Below are 22,128 nucleotides of genomic sequence, written 5' to 3'. Positions count from 1 at the left end.
ATCCTAACCACAAGCTGGATTCGTTAGATCACATTCATGTTGAAATAGGACTCATTAGAGTCCAGGCTAATGGTCTTGGTTTGTATTGACGTCTTTTCACATAGTTAGATTTTTTTTAAAAAAATTGATTTGATCAAACCTGTAATAGCCTGTCACATAAATCATTTAGCTCTTTGTGTCTGAAAAACATGTATAATAATTCAGGTTTTGTAACTTGTGATGTGCAGCTTTGTTCATCCCGTACTTTCAAGCATATGGATCAGGGACAAATTCAGGGTACTTTATGATGTATAATTCTATGAGATAGACCATGATAATCTTCATTATCTTACTGCAAAGTAGCCACATGGCAATTATATGCCATAGTTTTCACTATAGCCCCTGTCAGGATCCATTGATAGGGTTCAAATGATAAATTGGACCTTATTGTAATCTGTGATATGTCATCACCATAATAGTCATGTTGCCCAAAAGTGATAAACGTCTGCATCACTGTGCCGGTCATTCCTTCTGCATTATGTGGACATATACTAGAATACTGTGCATACCAGCATTAGACTTGCTAACTCATCCTCTGCCTCCCTGGTTTTGTGAATACAGTATATGGCAGAGCAGTAATTCATAGGGGTAAAACGGTACACTCTCACCGCTACATATTGCACTACAAGGCCATCAGTTTGGTCTGTTTCGGTTTGGTATATGAGATATCAGGAAATTGACAACAAGACCCAAACTAAACCTTGCATTGTTTAATAACATGTTAAAACGTAATCAAAATCTTTGTTATTTTGAGTCCTGATTATGGCTGAAATATTGCCAGTGTGATGTTAAATGTTAACTCACTCACTCAATCACTCTGTTATTTTGATTGAACAAAACTGTAATTATATAAATTATATTAAGTACATTAAATAAAGTAACACAACACAAGAACTGGATAGCAAATGCAAGTGATCCTCACAAATATAAAAAATTATTGCAGGTATGGCAAATCAACAGGGATGTTCATGCTTTTTTCAAGAACACAAGTCCATTGATGGCTAATGACATATTTATTTATACTACAAACCAAAAGTATGGGAACACCCTAAAATTTGATAGCCACATATATACTGAAATATGGTAGGGTCATATATACTCTTTGGTAAATGGAACTTTTTGTGTATGGAATGGGCTCTTTGAAATACATGTTAGAACTTTCAGTGATGTAACTGATTCAGTATTTGTACTGAAACCTATGTATACGAGCTGGACGTCTTATGTACAATAAACGATCTTGATCTTGATCCTGATCTAGAAACACACCCAGCACCATGCTTGAGTCAGAAGCCCAAACGCAACACACTAGTGCATGTGGAAGACAGACTTTTTAAGTTAGTTTTTTTGTGTGTATCAGATCCTCTTTTTTTTCTTTTTTTTTTTTTCGCATTTATTCTAAAGTCTAAAGTATTCTGCCAGTTGTATTTGGATAAACCCAGTGGGGATTGTATACCTACAATATGCAAGAATTCGTTATTGATGCAAATGATATGTTTGCATAATGCACGCAGATACAATGGGTGTAACACGATTTGACAAATATTTCTATTTGAAATAATTGAAAAGGGAACCCAGGGACTGGTGACTTGCTGACTTGAAGATCTAAGTAGACGACATTCAAAATGTGCAGGCGTCTACGAATACATAGATTTGGACAACATGACTCAATTTCTAGACATTTTAGAAAAGCTATAAAAAGGTTTATAAAATCAAGGTACAAAAAAATGAAAGTAGCAAATTTTTTGGATTCCATTACGGCATATTGAACCGAAGACCTAATACCGCAGTATACGGTTTCATCCCTTGTAGGTCAAAGGTTTGATCACTTTCCAGGTCGTAATAGAGGTGTGACACTACAGAAATTTCATGATACAATGCGTATCACAGTAGCTTGGATTGATGCGATTTGATGCACATCTCGATATCATATCTTTAGTTATTTTCTTTAAAAATGTAAATTCTTATATCAGTATGAAGTTTCTAGTGAAAATTAGCAATTTCAAGGTCAGTGATATTTATCATGATACGAAATTTTTTTTGATATATTTATTGTCCAAAAAGAAGTGCAATTATCCATACTACAATATATCATTATATATGTAGGCTGCCTATTTTACTAATGCCTTTTACTAATGAAACAAGGACTCACTATCATCTGCCTTAGGGGTAAATCCATGTTAAACTGTACCATGTTATCTCAGTGGGCTAGCTGCTAACGTTGACAATGGTACAAGAATCTGTATCGAAACATTGCACTCACAAAATAAAAGAAGTTGTTATCCATAATGATCATATATATTACAAAAGTTGTGACTCGTATAGCCATCAGACACATGAAATCAAATCAAAATATGAGATAAATATTCTTAAATACAGCGTTAAATTCACATTTCACCTCACCACCTCACCTCACCCTGAACAGTGGGACTGATCTACAGCAGCTATCATGTTTACCTTTTAGCTCAATTAGCCCTGTCCATTGTATGTTGTTTGTCTTCACAGGGTGATGTGTTATTGTCTGACAGATGACCCAGGTGGTGATGATTGCAGTGACTTCTAACATCAGGTGATTGACCTGTGCCTGGATGGCTTGATTGCTTGGTAATGCAGCCAGGAAACGTGGTTATCATTCCAGTTTGGTTGACTGGAACCAAAATAATAGGCACATTTTTTTTTCAGCCTACTTTGAGTGCATTTTGGAATATTCTGTTATCGTGCTAATCAATAATGTTTGTGTAGGCATGGGTTGAGAGAGGTGGATCTCAGCTGGAGTCTACAAGATTGAACAGGGAAAAATCTTCTGACATTGGATTATACAACCAGCTAATGCCATTACTTCATGTTAGCCGATTTAGGGAGAACAATATGTAGGGTTAGGCTTCTAACACAGATCTGGCTTTTATGCTTGTTACACTGCATTGCTGAACTTACATGGTTATGCAACACTAGAACTAGGTGCTCTCCTGAAAACATTCATGTAGCGACATAATGTAATGAGCTATTGGTGCCTTGAGGTTCAATTCATTGTTATGTCCAAATTTGCAAAAGCAATAAATTTGATTTTGGTTTTTACTCTTATGGTGCTTTTTTTTTCATCTTTTTTTCATTCTCATATTAGAGGTCTTGCCTGGAGCGTTTAGGAATGTAGTATCACTACTCAGACCCAGTAACCTGTTCTTTTACTACCCAAGAATTTCACGTATTAAGCTAGATATGCTTTGGTAGCTGATGTCAGTTTGGAAATGCCCAGTGTGTTTTGTGGACAGTTCTGATGCATGCAGTATCATTTTAGTACTGGTGATTATGACAATGTGTATTATCCTCCATTAGGAAAGTAGTTTACTTGACAGTACAAACATATTTTGGAAGGTTATGGTCATAATAGGATTTAAATTTGATGGTAACAACTAATTCAGAATGGTTGTGCGTCAGTTAACAGTATTAATTGTTTGCCTTATTATCATAATACTGGGGCACCTGTGTGGCTTATTACTTACACCATTAGCTCATCATGCCATTCCACTTTCATAACATGCATACAATACATAAAGCTCATTTCTGGCACAACCAGGTGTGGTAGTGTTAAAATATTGCCAAAACAGCAGAAAATAATTCCACCACCATCAGCCCACCATGAAGTAAACTGATAGTTAGGGATAGAAGTAATATAGTTAGGGATGGAACTAATATACTGTATTTCCTCTATGAAGTGCCAGACAAGGGATAAAGAAGTGCTTAAGGAAATAACCACAAGGCCTCTAAAAAGCGCCGGGTGTAGACTTTTGCATTTTTTTGCAAATGTATTCTCCCTTGGTCTAAAAATAAATGTATTAAGGAATGATCCCTTAAATCATAACCTCCCGTCATCCACATGAGTATCTGTAATTTAATAAGTGCTGTGTCTGGTGGTCTGTTGAAAAAATAAGCGCCAAAAGTGCATAATAGAGGAAAGAGACAGTAGTTCTTCTTTTGTATAACCAGTGTTCTGCCATGGCAAATAATCATGAAACTAAATTGCTGACTGAATGAAAAATATTTTATATCTCTCAGCCATCTGTTTCAGTTCATGAATGTAAACATCCTGACTTTCTCTGCCTAATGTGTCTGAATTAACTGTTAGCACCTCACACTGGATAAAAATCACAAATGGTCTGATCAGTGCTTTTACTGTCGTATTTTTGCAAATTTTGCCTGCAAATAACTCTGGTATTGCAGAATTGCCACCAACATATTATGGTGAAAATAGGTGTCAGTGTATAGCTATATTGATATGATCATTTATTGCGGCACAAAATATGTATTACATGTGTTCGTTTGTAATGCATTATTAACCCAAACTGAAAAACTTCCCCCTCAGATTTTTGACACCTTGATACTCTGTTATCATAGCTGTTGCTATGTCGCAATGGATTAAGTAGTACAAACTTTATTAATAGGAAGCTAGTAACCAATAGTTACAGATACTTTAATCACAGGAAATAGTTGTGTGTTTCATACACTTTCGATTTCAGTTTGACTAGTCAGTTGTCCTATAAACTTTTCAAGCAAGATGAGGATATGCATTATTTTTAAACACAATGTAGCAGTGGTTTTGCAAACATATTGTGATTATGTAACAATTAGTATTTCACATCAGGGTGTATTGCCTTAATATCATACATCTCCAGTTAGTGATGGGACAGTTGGGTAGCCTAGTGGTTGAAGTGTTCACTCGTCATGCCAAAGATGTAGATTCAGTTCCTAACGTGGGTATAATGTGTGAACATATTTCTGGTTTCCTCTGCCATGATGTTGCTGGAATTTTGCTTAGATTGGCGTAAAACGATGCTCACTCTAGTTCAACATATCATATTTGGCTCACTCTAGTTACCAATAAACACTGTATCTGGAAACATATGTCTGGTAACTAAGAAAAAGGACTTTTTTAAAAAACCTTTGGGCATGACAACATTCATATGGATATATCATAACATGTCAGCTTTCTATATATATTGCGTGAAATGTAAATAAATGATAAAGTAAGTTCTGTTTAACTTTAAGGAGACATGCTTGAACGATTTAATCGCCTACAAGCTGTTCAAGTTATATATAAGATATGAAATGTTATTACTGCTGAAGTATGTTACATGAGAAAGAATCCATGCGAAACAGCATGCATTTCCAATGTAATTTACATGTTCCATCAGAGTGTGGTGCCAATTGTTTTAAAAATGGCACCATGCATTTCACCCACTGGGTCCCTGTCTCCACTTGTCCATTTTCTTGCCAGAACACTGGAGTTGAATCAACAATTATTTAGGCTTTTGTGCAAATTGTCCTTGGCAGGCAAACTTAACATTAAAAGTCTTGTTTTATTGGCTCAAGATCATGATTAGTAGAGTACATATTCTCCCAGAGAACCATTATCTTTTGTTCTAACTAGAAACTTGAATTTCATTTTGGGAACACTTATCATATTTGTTTTGGATTTTGAAGCTGAACATCAGCCTTTCAGCAAGTCTAGATTTATGCCTGTGTATAGCTTGTTACTTTGTACATTTGCTTACATTTTTTTATTTTTGATCAACAGAATGATGTAAAAGAATTATGCTGTTTGTTTAGATCATTTTATTAGACAATTGAAGATAAATTATTGTAGCTTACGTAAACTTCCAAGTATCAGTATACTGATAACTCATGCAAAAAATAAACTTCACTAGCATTAGAAGCACTGAATTTTGCAGGATTTACATATCTAGTAGTTAGACATGTAATGACTGTTTCCCAATAAAGTCATGCCATATGCACCAGGGTCTAGATTTTGGAAGCACTCTTATCACTAACTTAGTTGTATGTTTATGTTATGGTATGGCAGTTACAACTAGTGCTAAGAGAGCTCTTTAGGCCTTGTAATCATGTGCACTTGCTTAACTGGGGTTTAACACATTTATGCGTTTGTTGTGTGGCTTATTTCTCTGTATGGAATCTCTTTGGAGAGTTAAACATCTGAGCAGTATTAGTTGAGTCATATCCTCTCACGAACCTATCCCCTTCACAATGTGAAAACCGTGACTTTTGTGGTTCCCCTTCTAAACAATGAAACCGAAGCAGACCTCAAGATTGAGCAGCATGTGATGAAACGGAGGGGACAATGCAGCCGGCGATGTAACTGTTGTTACATATGGTGCACATCACTACCACAGACCAGCTGATAACTCTAGCACGATTCTGGTCCATTCCAAACCTAGCTAGCTTCACAATAGGATAGGCATGTGCCTGGCTGAAGCCCATTTCAGTATGTTTAGTAACTGACAATGCTTGTTGATATCCTACTGTGTTAGTGACCCGGTTTTGGTCAGGCCACATGTGAACGTAGATTTCATAGGTCCCGAGTGAGCGCACGTGGTATGATCAGGTGACACAAGCATCAGCTAATCTGAGTCAAGGGCCGTGAATAGACAGGTAAACAGTCTATTCTTACCACAGTGACCCGTCTGTCACACTTCACTGGTATCAGCTGCTCTATGCCAGCACATGAGCCGAGCTCTCACTGAAACACATGGTGTGATAACACAGAGACGGAAATGTGACAGGGTGTGCAGGATAGTTTCCTGGTTTATACTTTTACATTCAAGGAATTGACAGTGGTGTAGGAGGTCCTACACTTGTCTACTCGTGGGAAGCTGATTTCTGTGATCATTGCAGACAGACACAGTACAGTACAGCTGGTTTTGAAGCAACTTCAAGCAGTTGCCTGATTCCTCAATTGAGGCAATTACAAAGCCTGTTGATTGTGAGGAGGTGACAATCTTTAAAACTGGAGCGAGTATTCCCATTCAAGATATTCAAATCATCTCCTAAAATGACAACTGGAATACTGTTTGTTTTCAACTTGTGGTGAGTGTTTTGGTGTAGTCTACATCATATGGGAACCTGGATGTATTTCGTTCAGTAATTTGTGAAGTTCTAAAGAAATAGTAATATCTTATTACTGTGCTTGATAAATGTGTAACAACTGTTACTGTTGGTGTATGAAGAGAAATATATTTCTCATCTGTATGTCAAGTTGTATTTCACATGTAGATGAACCTTTTTGGCTGAACGTTCTAAGTATAGCAGCAGGGATAGTCTTATTGTGTCATAACATCCTTGTATGGACATGTCATCAAAATACTAAATGTTGGAAAATACATATATACTACACTTGGAAAACATTGAATAGAATGATGAAGTATGCATGACATGCAGGATACAGACATTATCAATCACCAACATATGATTCAAAATGTTTATAAGTGAGATGAATTGGTGACATGGTTGAATAGTATTTGATGTTTTTACTGCTCGTTAACTGTCAGAATAATGTCAGTGTGATTAATTGAAAGTATATTAATAATTCATTTAACATCCAGTTTTAGGAGAAGACTAGACATGATGTGAAGAAAGTGTACAAGGTTGTTATTGATATGAGATAGGCATTTCTTTCAACCTTTTGGCTTTTGCCTCATTATAGTGCTTCAGGTGATTGACACCAATGGCAGAGGTTTTCTGTTTTGTCCACATCTTGAGATGTTTTTCTGTGATACATGGTGAAATCAATAGTAATTTGTGGTATGATACTCAATATTTGCAAGTTGTCACTGGCAACGGACAAATGTTGAATGTTGAGTCTTTGTTTGTATTTTCTCGTCAGCATTTCTTAGAAAATCAATTATTTGTCTACATGGTAAAATGGCTGTAAGACTGATGAGCCTATCTTACACAACAGACAGTTGTTTAGACTAAGGCATTGTCTCTGAATATGTATAATTTTCATACTAACAAACCCATTTTAAGTGAAAAGGAAACCCAGAGAGACCAGAGATTCAGAACTTGAGGAAATCTAGACTTGTTTCATTTAAGGCTCTACTAGTGCAGAGAGGGGCTTCACTGTAGGCAAAATAATGTTGTTGTTCAGTCATTGAATGTTGTTTTACACTACTGTCAGCTATAGTTCAGCCTCACTAGAGTGGCCTTGTGGCTTAGGAAAACCAGTAGCTTGTGTTGTCATATGAGTTGAGTGGTCATGTATAACAGTGCACAGTCAACCTGGTCTCACATTGTCCCCAATAATCAGCACTGTCAATAAGTATATATGGACCTGGGCCCTTATTCTCCGAACGTTTGTAGCCCTAAGTATTCTTAACTTTGATCGTAGCCAATGTGTTAAGAATGGGCTTAAGAAGTTCGTAGGGCTACGAACGTTTCGAGAATAGCTAGCCTGCTCATGAAAAATGCTAAAACCTGTATTTAAGGGCTTTTTACCATATGCCACATGTTATTTTCACTCAGATTTTGTATTTGACAGAAATACAAGGGCATTTGATAGATAACTGATTTTGCCAAAAAGAGCATTTGGTAGATAGCTGATTTTGCAAATAAGAAGATTTCTTTATTAAATAAGTGAATGTAGTGTGCCAATTCATCATCTGTACTTCAGCTGAATGTGAGGAGGATCCCTTGACTTCCTTTCTCAATTTTTTATCCCACGTCGCATGTATCTTGAGTGAACTGCTTGACTTGCAAGTTGTTGATGAGTTTCAAAACCAATACTGGTTATGCAAAAACAGCTAATATTTTGTCACCTTATATATCAAGGTATCACTCGACCTTTCAGTAATAATCATATGTTAAACTAATTGTCTGAGCATTCACAGGACAATTAACTCTGTAAATACAGCCAGCAAAGCTAAATATTTAAAATGATCTTTTAATGTATTATTAATAAGGCAGCTTGAATTTCTAGTTGTGGCTTTGATAGGTTTTGCACTATTCCGCATGTGAGCACATAAAGATGTGAGTTTGAAGGAGACTTAATGGTGATGCCTGTGATGGAAAAAGGTCACTGGATTCTGTAGCCCACAATATTTCTTTCAAGTCCTGTTGGTTGGTTTGTGTGAAATGAGTCCAAGCCCAGGTCTTGAGAGATGGGGTGTGTGAGAAGGTTGTAATCACATCCAGCTGGTGAGAGGTTATCTATGCAATTAGCTACATCCTTCCTCAAGCCTATCACATCAGGAACAGGACTTTCTCCATCCATAGCCTGAAAAGTCAGGCCTACACACTGACAGTGGTAGCCTGGGTTAGAAATAAGGGCAGGATAATTGGTTAATGCAGAGACCATATGATATATATCTATAATACATATTTCTGATCAAAGACAAGAAAATATTTTCATTTGGTTTTTGAGGTTTTCTGTAGACTAATGCCAAGTCTCTGAATACATGTATATAATTTTGATAGCAGCAAATAAACCCATATAAATTGAAAAGGACCCCGGGAAGACAAGAGATTCAGAAACAAAAAACCTGAGGAAATCAACACTTGCTTCATTTAGAACTTGCTTCATGTACAGGTTCAAGGTCTGTGCGACTCACTAAGTTTTCTGCTGTGGTACTTAATCCCTTCAGAAATGTGCTACATTGATGTCACCATACTTTAATTTCTGAGTACAGGCAAAAGTTTTGTCTGAACCGCCACTTCTGTTTCATTACTCAAGTGTAGTTAGATCCTGGTTTTTTATTTCAGTGGAGTTAATCTGTCGTATGTCTATTTTAATAATAATCATTTAAAACACTGGATGTTCTTTAACTTCTTAAAGTAGTATATGATTAGCAGTGTCAAAATCAAGGATGGATTACTGCAAGAAAATTTGGGACTTTGGATCCCAAATATCTTTCACTTTTACAGGGTTTCAACACTTTTGTTTAAAAGCCACTTGCCAAAAGGCAAGTGACTTTAAGAAAGTAGTTTGTCCTGACTAATTTTCTGCTTGCCATCATTTTTATGACATAATCAGAATAATGAAATTATGAAAGAATAAACCAACATGGTATTTGATGTTAATGTTTACTTGATTATTTATCGAAAAGTGGTGAAATGCCAAGAAAGATAACCCTACTTTGTTGTCATTGTAAAATTGATAGCTACATTTTGAGCAGATATGAAATGAAATCCATGTTTATTTGCAGTTTGAAACGTAATCTGAAAGTCTAGTAGTCCATGGACAAATAAGAAAATGTTATTTGATTGCCCGAAATGAAACTGACTTGTCACAGGCGTTGGGCGATGGGATTTTTTAGTGAGTAAGGCCAAAGACTCATTCTTACTTTCAGTTTCAAACACTGACTGGCCTCTTTCCAATATGCCGTTTGTATATGCAATTTATGGTCATAGTGAGATCTTTGTGGTTGTATTTCACCTGATAAAATATGGTTGGCATGACGTGTCAGTACTACCAGCATGGCTAGATGCCAAACTAGTCATAATTATATTTTATTACCATGCTGTGGTACATAAGGAATGTAGTGGTAGACTCCCTCAGTCATGCATAAACTAGTCAACATCTGGTCCACCAACTAGGTGTTCTCTTACCTCTGTCTAACAGAATAATGGTCATGTCTAATCATGGAATACAGACAGACAGATGGTTTATTATCTCAATTCAAATATTACTCAAAAGTATATATAATTTTAAAATGAGCCACTCATTTTGGACTTACGAGGGATTAAGCATTAAAAATGTATAAATTAAATTTACCAAACTACAAATAAGAATTGAAATGAGTACTGTACACAAATAAACGGTTGAAAACACTTTAAGGTTTATTAAGTATACATGTTGTCAAATGTTGAAATATACCCGTGTTATTATAAAAGTGTTATTATTTAGAATAGGTTACCAAGTATTGCTTTATAACCAGCATTGACAGAATTAGTAATGCATTTTTTTTTCAGGGCAACAAACCCTTATTGGGGCCTGAATATTTAGATCAAGCGATTAGACACACAGTGCTGATTTCCACTAAGTGCTAACTACAGTATATGCAACAGGTTTTCTATTAAGTTTTGATGATAACAGTGGAACAGACTTCGTCTAATTACAGCATTGCTCTTCCAGCAAACAGGCAGTTAGATACTGTGTGCATGGCATTTTCTTCAATATGAGTGTTATCTTGGTCAGACACCTGGAAATCTGTGGAATTTCCACTTGAATTTCCAGGAATTTTACAACCATTCATATCACTAACCAAGGTGGGTTGCTGGATTTTGTCTTGTCATTAACGTGCAACCGTTTTATCTTGTAGCGGCATGGTGCTATATGGAGTGTAAGACATGGATGTGATGTGTGATACTTATATCATACACATTGTTTCATGATAACCTTTCTTCTCTTTGTCTTAAAGGTACTGGTAACTTGCATTTAAAGGTTTGTTGTATGCATTGTTCCAGTTCATGGAGTGGTTCATGTAAACTGATGTTTTAGTGATGTTTGAACATGTCATTTCAATATGTTCAATATGTTTTATCTGTATGGAAACTGTACAAGATTAGCATTCTTGATCTGTGAAATGGAAGTCTTGTCTAAATGCGGTGTAATTGTTTTCATTTATGTCTGAGTATGGTGAGTTTAAATTGATTTCCTCACCATTACAGTGGGATTTGTTTTTATATCCTTAATAACCTATTGAGTGAGTGAGTTTGATTTTGCTGTGCTTTTAGCAATATTCCAGCGATATCACAGCAGGGTAACACCATGAATGGGCTTCACACATTGTACCCTTGTGATGAATCAAACCCAGGTCTTCAGAGTGACAGGCAAACGTTTTAACCGCTGGGCTACCTCGATGCCCCAGTGACTGAGGAGGAATGCCAGGGATCATTGCCCAGCTGTAACAGTTAATGGTTTAGGGGCTCCCTTAAGCGTTAAGGATCAGTAGAATCCATGAGCTCCCCTTAAATTTGATGACTGTTTGGCCTGCAGCTGTATTGCATGATGAAGAAATTTAATCATGACATTCACAGCCTCTTTCCATGTATTATACACCCTCACATGAGTTGCCTTGTGAGGGGATGAGTACCTGACCTTGGAGAAGTGACAGATCTATGACAGGTAGACTATCTTGTACGTCATCATCATTGACATGTGATGTGACCTTGATCTAGCCATACAACAAGGGTCAGCTGATAATGAACAAATTTTATGATTATTGTCCCTTGAACTGACTGCTTCATTTTCGTCACACTTGCAGAGTCTTTTGAGAGCTTGTGACCTCATTTAGGATCTTCCATATTTGGGGAATATAAGTAAAGGGGACTTTGGCATCACCCAGCGCTTTAAACTTCGGTGATATATTTCTTTTAAACTTGTGTGCGTACATGTGAGATTGATTCAGATTTAAGTAGTTTCCAAATAACTCAAGAAAGCAAGTAGTTGCTGAACATGCAAGTTCATCATGGTGTTAACCAAGAGATATATACTGAACAGTATTCTTGAAAGATAGTGTTTGTCTGAGTTTTGTTTTGTATTAAGGATGAACAAAATATTTCATCATAATTTTCAAGGGAAATATTCTTATTCTAACTTCTTCTGTTTAGTAATTATTCTTTCAGGTGATGACAGAAGCGTTCTAAACCTTAGGTGATGCCATGTCATGTCTTCAAGGACTATGGAAAACTACTGTACATAGATGCAAAATGGTACAGGTTAGGTTTTGATCGAGAGATGATGTGGTAAGAGCTATCACAAATGATATCACTGTAATGGGGTTGTCAGGCTCACTTAATGGTTGATGCATGTCATCTTTCCAAATATTACATTGATGCTCACGATGTCAGTCCTGGACTGTCTAGTTTGTTGAGTATGCCATATAAATAAATCTTCAAATTCAATTCACATACTGATTTTTATATCCTTTGGAAAAGGTTACCCCTCCTTACATGTTTGCTTATGACTTAGTTCTACTGTATGCTTTTCAGTCACATTTTGCAAGATTCCTCTAAACCTCTTATGTAAATTACTAATCCTTGAACCTTTGACCAGATTAATATCTTTACAAACCTGTTCAAGTGAATGATAACAATGTTTGGATAAGCTTAACATTTAATTCTATCCCAGGGGCTAGTGTATACACAAACCAGACAAATAGTATTATCATGCACAATCTGTGGAGTGTTTAGATCATGTGTGTACAGTGTGATGATACTGCTAGTGTTGCATAGAATCCGCATGTGTCCCTCATTCAATCTCTGCTATTTGTTTACTAGATGTGCTGTGTTATATGTGGGAGAATCAACAATGGGTTACTGTGCCCACAATAAGCAACAGGAGTACAGTCCTGTGCAGAATTATGTTCCTTCTTCTTTGTGAGATTTTGGTTCACCCTGCTTAGGCTGGTAAATTGCTTTCCCATCTTTTATGACCTGATAGTTTTATGTAAGATCACGCTGCAATTGTCTTTAAAAATCAAGTTTTTCAGAGAAAAACTTTCTAGGTTTGTGTTTTGCATTATTACTTTGCAGATGAAATGAGCATATTTTACTGGTGATGAAACCAAGCTTGCACAGCTCACGTACTGTTTTTATGGACTTGTATGCAATTCATTCTTGCAGTACTGTATACTCTGTAGTATTTGTGTAATAGAAGAAGGAGTGTTGCTCCATATGTGCAATAATATGTAGTTATATTGCTGTCAACATCATTGTTCAGGAAATATTCAACTGGATTGTTTTATGCATTCTGTCAGTTTCAAAACAGGAGGGGTGTTGATGTAGCCTAGTAGTTAAAGTATTTGTCATGCCGAAGATCCGGATTCGATTCCCGACATGGTACAATGTGTGAAGTATTTCTGATGTTTCCCCACTGTGATATTGCTGGAATAGTGCTAAAAGCGGGGTAAAACCAAACTCACTCACAGAATAGGTCAGAAGTATTGTTTGCTTTCGTAAGCCGTGTTTCCTCTGAGTGACAAGTCTCCTTCAGAATCAAATCTTGTGCCAAGCATTTATTGGTTATTTTAAGTGATAGTCTGTTATCAAATGCCGTATGTTTCATAATGTTCGTTATGTCAGTAATTGTCTTTGCTGGGTAACTTGAATATATATTTCACAAGCATCCTTGACAATCATTTCCAAGAATGCCTATGTCTGCTTGCCTGAGCTGTTAAGATAAAGTTCTGTGTTTTTGATTACAGTATCAATAGCTGGGCTGATTCGACCTAAAGAAATGACTTGGACCAGTGTAATATTGCTTGCAGTACCTTGAAACTTTCACTTTCTCAGTGTTTGATTTTGATTTATATTTTTATGTATTCCATGAATTGTGAGCACAAGGAGAGCTTTAGAGGTTTCTCATATGTCACCATATTGTTTAGCAGTTGACATATTCATATGAGTTACAGAAATATGAGTTCAGTACAGATGTGGTCAACAGTCTGATAATGATTTGAGTAGATATGCAACACTATACGACTCTCTCTCAGCTGAACCAACAGTTTCAGGGAAATAATGGAATTGTTCGAAGTAATTTCCTCCCAACTTAAGTCACATGTTGCTCCGCAGTGTTTGTCCATGACAAACGACATGTTACATTGATTTCATTACCCTCCATATGGTATCTTTCAGTATTCTTGCTGATTCAGCTATTCTGCCTGGGTCAGTGTGCCCTTTGGCCAGGAGGAAGCCTCATCATCATAACGACTTACCTTTAGCGCATTGTAATGGAAAATTGGTTTTGTCACATTATGTCAGTGCAAGCATAATGGAACCTTTATGAGGATCTGGCTTTCAGATTTGCCACTGGGAGACAGTTCCTCTTCCCATCATGGTTCCTAGTATGTTTCCCTTCAAAGCAGTGTAATTAGGCAGAGGTCATCTTGCCCCTGGGCAGGGGAGAGCAGGCTTGTGTGTGGCCACTGAGGCTGTTCAGTAACCAGCATGTTTTCAGAGAAGATTACCATCTACTTGTCTATGCTTGAGGGCAAGTGTTTTGTGTAATCTCTGCCATGAAAACAAGGTGCTAGACAGGGTTTGTTGTGCCTTGCTGTATTTGCTTTGACCTTTCATTCATTTCTTGCTAGCAGTTATACTGGCTGCTTACAACTGTTATTCGCTGCTTTATGGATGGACTAATTACTCATTGTTGTCAGTTGTTAGGTAATTACAACACATCCTCATTTTGAATTGATACAGATCTTTGGTTGGTTAACATTTTGATTTTGTTTACTTTAGGAAGTAGGAGTCTATTTTTTTCTTACAGGCGTCGTTTAGTAATTATGTAATTGTTGTTAAGGTATGTAAGGTGTTCTGGTGTTGGTCTCCTTCATCTGGATGATGCTTCCGTGCAGGCCCAGATCTCTGGAGTCAGAATGCCTCAAGGAGAGAAGCTACCTCCAGGATTGGTGAAAGCTGCTCACCAGTATTACTCTAAGTTATTCTGTTTTAGAAGGTAAATATTTCTGGATTCAGACTGGTTAGAAGATGTATATTTCCTAATTCAAACAAAAGTTACAAGAAGGTTTTTCTCCTTTTAGTGGAAACTGTATTCCATTTCTTGTGTATTGATTCTTGTTAGAATAAGACTGACTTCAAACCATTCTGGCCATTCTGGTCTGCTGGTGACCTGACCATTTCCATTTCATCATACTTAAATGTATCTATGGTTCCACATCATAGACATGCCCTACTGCCTCGTATCTGTTGGGTCAATGTTAACTTAAGCAAAAGCCTTATATTTTGTTTGGCCTAACCTGCTACCAAGGTGCCAAGCCCAGTGTGTGTTTCTCTGCAAACGTCATTGAGAACTCCAAGTAAGGCATGCTCAGCACACTTCAACCTCTAAAACACACCTTGGAGAGGCCAGGTGAAATTAAAACACTTGCCATGTACACTGTGTCCATTTTCAATGATTTAGCTAATATTTGTAGAGTACCAACTTCCCTGTTTGGTTGGTAGCCAAGATAGTTTACGTTTCATTACCAAGGTTACTGTGGAGATAATCCAGGTGAAAGGTGAGTTTGATCGCCATAGCAAATAAGGGTGGGGCAGCAGTGTTCCTATCAGGGCTCGCTTAAGGATAATTGTGATACTTTGAGGACGTGGCTTGCGTATTAATCGTCAGACGGAAGCCGTGTGACCCTTTTGTCCTTTTGCAACACCTGATGTTAAGGTCATATGAATATTTATTGCCTTATACTAATAATAACTTGTTAGTGTTGCCTTTGGGCAAAACAGCATTCTGCTGTTGCGTGACAGATTTATTTAGTGTTTTACTTTGATACATGTTTGCTATGACAACCACATGACTTGTTGAACTGGCTTAGTTAATCAGTGATCACCAAGGAAAGTGATTCTTGCTCTGTTTATGTTGGTTTTTAGCATTTTCGTTAATTTAATTTCATGGTGTTTGCCTTGTATTTGTAGTTAGAATTGCAGCTCTGTTATTCAGGTGAACCCTTCCTTGCATGAATTGTGAAAATATTCATCTGTCAGTACCTCAACAAACATGGTTAAAAATAGTTTCTTCAATCGTTCACAGTTGAAATGTGAATCTTTAACTGCAGTTAAATGGCTGCCCTATATTATTACAACCCAACTCCTGTCAACTGTAAGAAGACTTCCTCACACTTGTATGGATGCCTAGCAATCTATACATTTTTTATCGTTCTTGTTGTAATAAAGACGTTTTTCATCCATGTATTGTTATCCTGCATTAACTTGAAACCTATGTACTCTAGTTCACAATTAAGCATGAAAGTCATGGAGGCCTTTTCATAATGCAAGTATTAAACCTGTAAGATTTTGAGTTCCCAGATACGAACACTACAGGAGCATATGTTGAGAACCACAGAACAGCTTATTTTTCAACCATAAAATGCTACTTTATCTTGTTTATGCCTTTGATATATAGACCAGGATGTTTATCATTGTATTCCATCTTAGTGGTAAAGAACACTCAGTGTGGTGACCCTGGCTCTTGCTGTCACTCACAGAAACATGGTCATGGGGTTTTATCAACAGTGTTGTATTAAGTCCTCCACACCTTTTGTGTGTATGTCCAAGTGGCCGGTATGTATATAGGCAATAAGCAGGTTCAACAAACTTGTTTCTATAGAGCCTTTCATATAGCTGACTACTATCAACTTTGTCCATGTCAAGGACTGGCCATGTCATGCACAGACGTGGGTGGGGTTCACAATCACTTCATTCACACTCATAGAAAAATGGTCAGTGCTTGATTTTTTTGTAGGTAGGATTCTGTCTTAGGAAATGAAATGAAAATATCTCTTGATAATGTTCCTGCCTAGAGGCGCAAGTGGGCGAGTCAAAATGTCACTCGGGGAACACCAGAAATGGGCTGTTTTAACATAAAGTTACATCAAAACAACTTTAAGAGGTCTTGCTATTTCAGGAGTGCTTCAGTAAGGTGCTGTTAACAGTCACGAGAAGTAAACTTAGCATGTAGACTTCCAAAGAATGACAAGCAAACAAGTTATGGTTTGGGGTAATAATGTTCACAAAATAGTTAACCATTAGGACTACAAGAAATAAACTATGTGGCGAATTTGATATGTATCTCTAATATTGGGTAACGAATACGAATAATTATGCACAAATATGATATTGTAGTTAAGTGATTGATGCACAATACAGAACCCCCATGTTGATTGTTAATTTGTCGTAGTAATAACCAGTGATATGACACTCAAATTTGGTATGTAGTAGACTAATAGTTTAAGTCCACAGTACCATGTGCAGCCATTGCAAACTAACATGACTTGCACTACTGCCATGCTAGTACATATTCCATTCTTGCATATATCAACTTAGTAAGGGCTCAAGTAAAACATGCTCAGTCGGTTCTGGTGACCACCAGTAACGAATTGTATTCATGAGGGGCTACAGTTCAATTCACTGAATATGTGAGTGTATTGTAACAGCCCTGTTAACCACATTAATCGAAGGGCTCCCCATGTATCAAATATTCAGTTCCTATCAAGAATTTTGAATTGTAGTGATGGAAAACAACCATGTGTGGCTGCTATTCATACACAAGTCTAGAATAAGTACTTTCATCATTATGCTAACATTTGTATAGAGCAGATGTCCAGCTCAGCTGGTCAACTGAGTTTTGTTTTCCCTTCGACATCAGTGGATGTCAATCTCAGCGGCACATGGTATTATCAATATCAACTCCCTGGCGATGATAGTACCTAATTTCTTTGGGTGTTGTAAGATCACAAAGTTTATGAAACCTATTAAAGCTTAGGTTGGAATAGATCTTCAGTAACCCATGTTTCATATAATAGGCAGCAAATATGATTGGTTGGTCAAACTCACTGATTTGTATGACAGATGTCGTGTCTAGATTGATGCTCAGATGTCAATCACGGGATTGTCTGATCCAGACTCCATTACTTATTATCGGTGTCTTATAGTTGGAGCATCGAGTGTGCTATGAAGCAACAAAGATACAAAAGTGTTTGGCACAAGTAGAGGTATGTGTTTCTTTTTAGTATATGCCTGTTTCACACATTTTTGCTCTGAGAGAGTCAATTAAAACTGAGATGGATATTGGATATTGTGAAACACCAATGCTGATTATTTTTTTATCCCTTTTCGCTTCATATCACAATGTCATCAACAAACCTTTGTTTTGTCTTTACTCTTAGGATACAGGGCACTTCATGTTGACACTATTCAGAATCATATAACTGCAGAATATGCTTTGTACATATTAATAGTGATGTGATATGAAAGTCAGGAAAACTGACACATGGAAAAGTAGTTGTGTACTTCGGTCACGTCATATCTAGTTCTGACATGAATTCCTCAGCAGGATGTGTTTTCTCATCAATCAATATTGTAAAACTGATGCTAAGAATAATTCGTGAAGCTTTCACTCAAATTGGTACGTACATGTTTTAATATCAGATATATGTGAAGAAGTAATGGGACCAGGGCTCGTATTCTCCAAATGTTCATAGCCCTAAGAATTCTTAACTGTGGTCATAGCCAATGGGTTAAGAATGGACTTAAGGACGTAAGGCTACAAACGTTTCGAGAATAGCTAGCCAGACTTCAGTTAAATTACCCAGCTGAGTTGATTGAGTCTGTATCATGTTTCAGCATCTGATGTAAGTGTCAACTCTGCATCCATCATATCTATGAGTCTGAAATTTCACGTCCTCACTTTTAGCTTTATAACGATGTAAGAATCTAAATTAAAACCTCGCTGTATGCTATAAACAAAAAGTTGTCATCCATGAAGTTGTATGTTTCTTTGTTTACTCACCAACTTCTAGAATATCGATCAAACAATCAATATTACATTCTTGTGCCCATCAATATTCTGCACCAGATTTGTATGAGATGTTCAAATCACATTTCTATGATGTCTTGGCAACCATATTTAAAAACCTGTTATTGGCTGTTACTCAGCATGTACTTGCTTCCAGACAATTCTTACTTGCAACTGTGTGACCACGTCTTTGTTCAAAATAAATCTGTGTTTTCTCTATTAGTGTCTGTCTGCTATGCAGGACTTCCTAAGACACAACTCGTATGTCTAATCGAGCATCCTTGTTACTTACATTCCACCACAAAAGCTCATCATCTTGGGTTGTTATTGACGTTGGTGCATCTTTCAAACTAGTTACTAGACCCGAACGACCTGTAATTAGCCTGGATCCTCAAGCTGCCATATATGTAGCTCAAAAGGACATTTACCTGGATGTTTTTGTTGACATACAGTCGAACCCGTTCCAGAACACTTTGGGACTTGCATGGAATGTAGTCCTGATTGCTCTTCCTATAGTGGACACCTGTAGTAAAGTCTCTCCAAACAAAGCTGTGCTCAGTCAAGCAAGATTCACCTTAACAAGGTTCATGAATTGTTTATGACGTTTCCAGAGGATGGAAATGTATTCAAGTACCTTAAATGATTCAGTAAACATTCTGATCCAGTGTATTATGTCTAGATTCTATAGAATGAATACCCTAAACCCAAGTTCATAACCTGACCTTGGTTTTGAGCCATATCTAAATGGCAGGTCACAAAATACAAAGTATTTGCTTTCTGTGCATCTGTACTTTCTGTATTCATATATTACTAGTAGGTATTATTGAATCTGTAATACAGATTTTCAATTTTTTTATTTGGAATGGCGTTTTTGAGTGAAATACGGTAAACTGGACTCTCGATGTTATACCTTGCAAGACCAGATCCTGCTGTGTGTAACGATATCATCACCCCAGCATATCACCTGGTGGTAGGAAGGTTTAGCTGTCAACAGAAAAAGGCATTTTTTTCAAGTAATGATAGTTGTTTGCAATGAAGGAAGCAGCTAAGAGATACCTCTGGCAGACAATGAGGTAAGGTCGTCCTCATTTTAAAACTTTTTGCAAACATTGGAACATAAAGTTTTGAGTTTAGTGTTGGAGAGTACCAAAAAGTTCAGGCACAGTCTTCAAGAATTGGAATAAGTGGCAAGTGTCTGCATAAAGTACCTGCCTTGTGCAGTCATCAGTTCTTTTGCATTCTGCGATCTTTATAGACCCATGAAAATGTGGTTGCTTTTCATGATTTGGCCTTCAACAGTCCATGCTTGTTAGCAGAGATGATTATCATAAAAACAACCAACAGGATTGGGTGGTCAGACTGGCTGATTTGTTCGATACATGTCATTGAGTCCTACTTGCATAGATCAATGCCCATGATGTCAAACACAGGATAGTCTGGTCCAGACCTTTTTTGTCAGACATATTAACAAGGGCATTCTGTGGCCACAATGTCAAAGTTGTTGTAATTCACTCTGCAGAGTTGGGTCACTTCCATGTACCACTTAAGGCATCCCCCCCCAGGGTTTCTAGGTTTCCAGATCATAGCCATTCTCATCAATTCCCCCCAAAAGTGGTGTCTAAAACCTGCATCACTTGGGTGTTTCTTCCCTCAACAAGATGACATGACACGGTTTATCTGAAATGCAGTGGAAGCTGTCTAAGCCAGCACTCATCAGGACTGAAGAAATAATCCCAGTTTTAATAACATGCTGTATTGTAGAGCTGATTTACAAGCCACAGACTTTGTGCCAGTGTGGACAATTTGTGGGATTGAACGGATGTCGCTTTTGACAGCTTCCACTGTACTATTCAAAGCTGTATTATACTAGGTTCACCGACTCATATGGAACAAAACCTGTGCCTGACATCTCAGACAGTTTCATTTGATATGTATATAAAGCCTTTTCATCTAACCTTTGAAAGTAATTTAATGTTTTGTTTGTTTCAGGAAGGGGAGACGGAAAGATAAGGACTCCCCTACCCCCACTGCCAGCGAGGAACAGCGTCAGTACCTGGGGGAAACGTTCATCAAGGAACGTGTAACAGAAGCCGATTTCTTCAAGCTAGTCTCACTACCTCCACACCTAGACTATAACGAGTGGTTGGCTACTCACAGTACGTATAAACCTTTTCTTGTTAATGAATCAGTTCAGAAGAATTACCTGTAATCACAGTGTACTATAATGATGCAGACTGTTGATTGTTACTACTGAAGCACGGACGATGGAGATCCACTTTACCATTGTTCCACAGTACTTTGTAAGAAGATGCTGAAGGTGTTTGGATGGTCAGACTCGGTGACTTGGCTGATAGAGGGGCCCTTGGGGTAGTCTGGGGGTTATAGTGTCCGTCTGTCAAGCCGAAGACCCAGGTTCAATTCTCTACTTGGGTACAAGTGAGAAGCCCATTTCTGGGGTCCTCTCCCATGATATTACTTGAATAGCAGCATAAAATCCAAACTAACTCACTCATTCATTTGGTTGATAGCATGTTATGAGACCTCAACAGCTACGGTGTTGTTCATATCATCAGCCACTGGTTTGTTAGACCTGAAGTTGAGAATTACACCACCATGATGTGGCTGAAGTAAGGCTGAACAAGGAACAAGAAACTGAAACCCGGAGTTTATCATGGAGAGATATGTGTAGGCTAATCACACACCTCATACAGGGGTGATGGAGAGCCCAGTGGTTAGACCTTTTGCGCATTACACAGAAGAGATAGATTCGATTTCCCCCACTAGTATAATATGTGAAGCCAGTTTGTCATGATGCTGCCTGAAATACTGTTGAAAGCCACATAAACCACTCATTCATTCACATACTCACTTCATACATGTATGAGAAAATGGATACAAATGGATTTTTGTTGTGGAACATGACCTGGAGACTTCCTAGTAAAAACTATGTGAATGTATGCACCAGTAGATGAAGAACAAGAGAAAGTGCCTAG

The 22,128-nt window shown here is 37.4% G+C and overlaps 1 protein-coding gene across 1 annotated transcript in view; it reads left to right on the top strand.

Annotated features, from left to right (window-relative positions):
* LOC137261826 (MOB kinase activator 2-like) overlaps nt 1–22,128 on the top strand; it is a 43,864-nt gene that overhangs the window by 7,356 nt on the left and 14,380 nt on the right. Inside the window, exon 2 of the mRNA XM_067799618.1 lies at nt 21,125–21,291. Within this exon, the coding sequence (XP_067655719.1) occupies nt 21,125–21,291 (167 nt within the window). The remainder of the gene's footprint in view (nt 1–21,124; nt 21,292–22,128) is intronic.

This window comes from Haliotis asinina, chromosome 14 (genome assembly GCF_037392515.1).
Source record: "Haliotis asinina isolate JCU_RB_2024 chromosome 14, JCU_Hal_asi_v2, whole genome shotgun sequence".
Lineage (NCBI taxonomy): Eukaryota > Metazoa > Mollusca > Gastropoda > Lepetellida > Haliotidae > Haliotis > Haliotis asinina.
This window is presented reverse-complemented; position numbering and strand designations above follow the sequence as displayed.